The following is a 2,729-nucleotide window of genomic DNA, read 5'->3' on the forward strand; positions in this document are numbered from 1 at the left end:
ATGAAGTGCTCCGATCCTCTGGGCCCTTCCAGCTACCAGTCCACCTGTGTGTTTACCTGTGATGAAGGCTATGCACTTAATGATTCCCTGTCTTACACTCTGCAATGTGAAGAGTTAGGAGTTTGGAATGCCTCCCAACCGCTTTGTGTTGGTATGCCCACATTTTCATGTTTTTATCTTGTAGGATTTCATAGCAAGCTATTTGTAATTTCAGTCTGTTATGTTAAGGGGAAAAGCTATATCATGTTTCTTTTTTTATTAAGGCAACTGTTGAACCTGTTCTTTTCCCCCTCTATCTTGTAGCTGTCCAGTGCCCTGCTCCCTCCGAGCTGGACAATGGCGCTGTCAGCTGTGGAGACGATGCAGATGCGAGGTTTAGCTACGGAAACACCTGCAACGTCAGCTGTAACCCCGGCTACCACCTGGTGGGACCGAGCAGGGTGACATGCACATCCACAGCTGAATGGAGTGAGAGTATGCCTCGCTGTGAAGGTAAGGGCCCATTTTAAGTTTAGTCCAGTCACCTCCTATACGATTAAGAAGAGCTGTCTTGTTTTGTGACTTTGTGAAAAACATTGTAAAATTATATATTTTTAACTTTTCCTATTTAAGCCATCACATGCCAGAATCCAGAGGGAAAAGCTCACCTTATCACCCAGTGCAGCCAACCTTTGACCGAACTGCGGCCAGACTCCACCTGCAGCTTCAGCTGCGAAGAAGGCTTTGAACTGCAGGGAGCGCACACCACTCAGTGTACTGAGGATGGACAGTGGAGTAAAGCCATACCTACCTGCAAAGGTATGGTATCATATGTTCAATGGTATCGGTATGGTATCGTATGTATTCATATGCTGTCACGTGCTTTGTCTGTGCTAACATTCTTTTTTCTTTTCTTTTTAGCAATAGGATGTCCTGGTCCTGAGATTCCAACAAGTGCCCAGATCAGCTGCACCCCTTCTCTGTCTTCACTTATTTCCACCGTGACCCCCCATCCACTTGGTATGGTCTGCATTTTCAGCTGTGAGGAAGGCCATGAGCTGCAAGGTGCTCCAAGCATGGAGTGTGCAAATCCAGGCCAGTGGACCTCTACCCCACCAAACTGCTCAGGTATACACATGTACCCCTTTTTCCTTCACCATCTGTAATGCCTACTTTATTTGCAAAATGAGATCTTCTTTATCATTACGTGATGGTTAACTAAATTCTTGCTGTCTTCTCGCACAGCGGTGAGATGCCCATTGCTCGATGCTCCTGAAAACGGTCACATCAACTGCACAAACAGGGAGTCAGTGTACAACTCACAGTGCTCCGTCACATGCAAACAAGATTTCTCTTTAGTCGGCCACGAGCTGCTGACCTGTGATCGTCATGGCAATTGGACTGGAGACAAACCCTCCTGCCAAGGTAAAACAGAATTGGAACAAATATTAGAATACATTTTAATACAATGCCAGATGAAAATACCCATTTGAGTTAAAATTGTCAAATAATTCACGTTTGAGAATGTTTCCACAGCTCCTCAGTCTATTGCTGCCCTTGCTACTGGTGCGGCAACCGGGGGCGCTGTTTTATTAACTGGAATGTCTCTGGCTATGTGGATCCTGAAACGACTGAAGCAGAAAGCAAACAAGTTTGAGCTAAACAGGTAAGATAAGCATTCACCTTGCTTAAATCATACTTTTTTTCTTTTTGAAGAAATACCTTTGTTGAATTGCAGTGCTCACCTTCTTCTTTTGTCTTTTCTTACAGCAACTCTGACATTGAGGCCCCGCTACAGGTCTACAAAAACAGCATTGACAGCCTCATCTAGTTCTATTCTTCAGAGACAACAAAGGATAATTATAAATGTATATCTCTAACATAACTGTATGCCAGTCACTATTTATAGTAATGTGAACAGTGTGAATACTTTGCATTAGTATAACACATGTTAACAGGACAAGTCAATATGTCAGAGCTATCTATGATGAGGTCCCCCCTCATTAACTTGGTTTTACAGACCTTTGCTACATTAATTGCTACATTACATTTAGTTGAATTTCATGCTTTTCTCTGTAATGTTATTCAGACATGTATTTCCTCCCAATGGGAGTTTTATATTGAGCACATTGTTCTACAAATTTATGAACACGCTGGAAAGGGGGCATGAATTAGGATATTGTAATGTAATGTTACATAATGTTATAGTTGGATTACCATGTCATTGCAGAACTGTGAATTATTTCAGTATTTATGTACTATTTATTTAACAGATGGTTATTGCTCATGAAATGCTCATTCATATTTATGTATGTTTAAAGCACTGCTGTTTTTAATTCATAATAAACTTAAAAATTTGAATTGCTTTTGGTATTCAATTCAATATAAAACACTTTATTTGTACCCATAAGGCAATTTGCAGAGACATACAGAGTAACATCACATAGGATGTAAAAGAAAAACTTAAAAATAGAATGCTAACAACAAGCTGTACACATTGCGATAATAATGATAATTAAATCTACAAGCAGCGTAGGATTGGCCCTCGCTCCTCTGCACACCTCAGGGTTACTGGCAGACGCCGCTCCTTGCGACTGTGAATTTGCGAATTTGAGACACTCCCTGTTGAGTTCAACGATACCTCACACAAGACTCCACCTTAAACAGTTGAAAAGACATAAAATGGGGGCATGGTAAAAGTACAGGGGGCGGCTCAGTATCAAATGTAGACCCCACATTATAAGGTTCAT

General features: G+C 41.5%; 1 protein-coding gene across 1 annotated transcript in view; it reads left to right on the top strand.

The window, feature by feature from the left end:
* sele (selectin E) overlaps positions 1–2,335 on the top strand; it is a 14,314-nt gene extending 11,979 nt beyond the window's left edge. Inside the window, exons 8-13 of the mRNA XM_034881674.1 lie at positions 304–492; positions 613–798; positions 901–1,107; positions 1,225–1,404; positions 1,516–1,645; positions 1,750–2,335. Coding sequence (XP_034737565.1) covers positions 304–492; positions 613–798; positions 901–1,107; positions 1,225–1,404; positions 1,516–1,645; positions 1,750–1,810 — 953 coding nt within the window. The 3' untranslated portion in view covers positions 1,811–2,335. The remainder of the gene's footprint in view (positions 1–303; positions 493–612; positions 799–900; positions 1,108–1,224; positions 1,405–1,515; positions 1,646–1,749) is intronic.
* Positions 2,336–2,729: the final 394 nt, after the last annotated feature.

This window comes from Etheostoma cragini, chromosome 9 (assembly GCF_013103735.1).
Source record: "Etheostoma cragini isolate CJK2018 chromosome 9, CSU_Ecrag_1.0, whole genome shotgun sequence".
NCBI lineage: Eukaryota > Metazoa > Chordata > Actinopteri > Perciformes > Percidae > Etheostoma > Etheostoma cragini.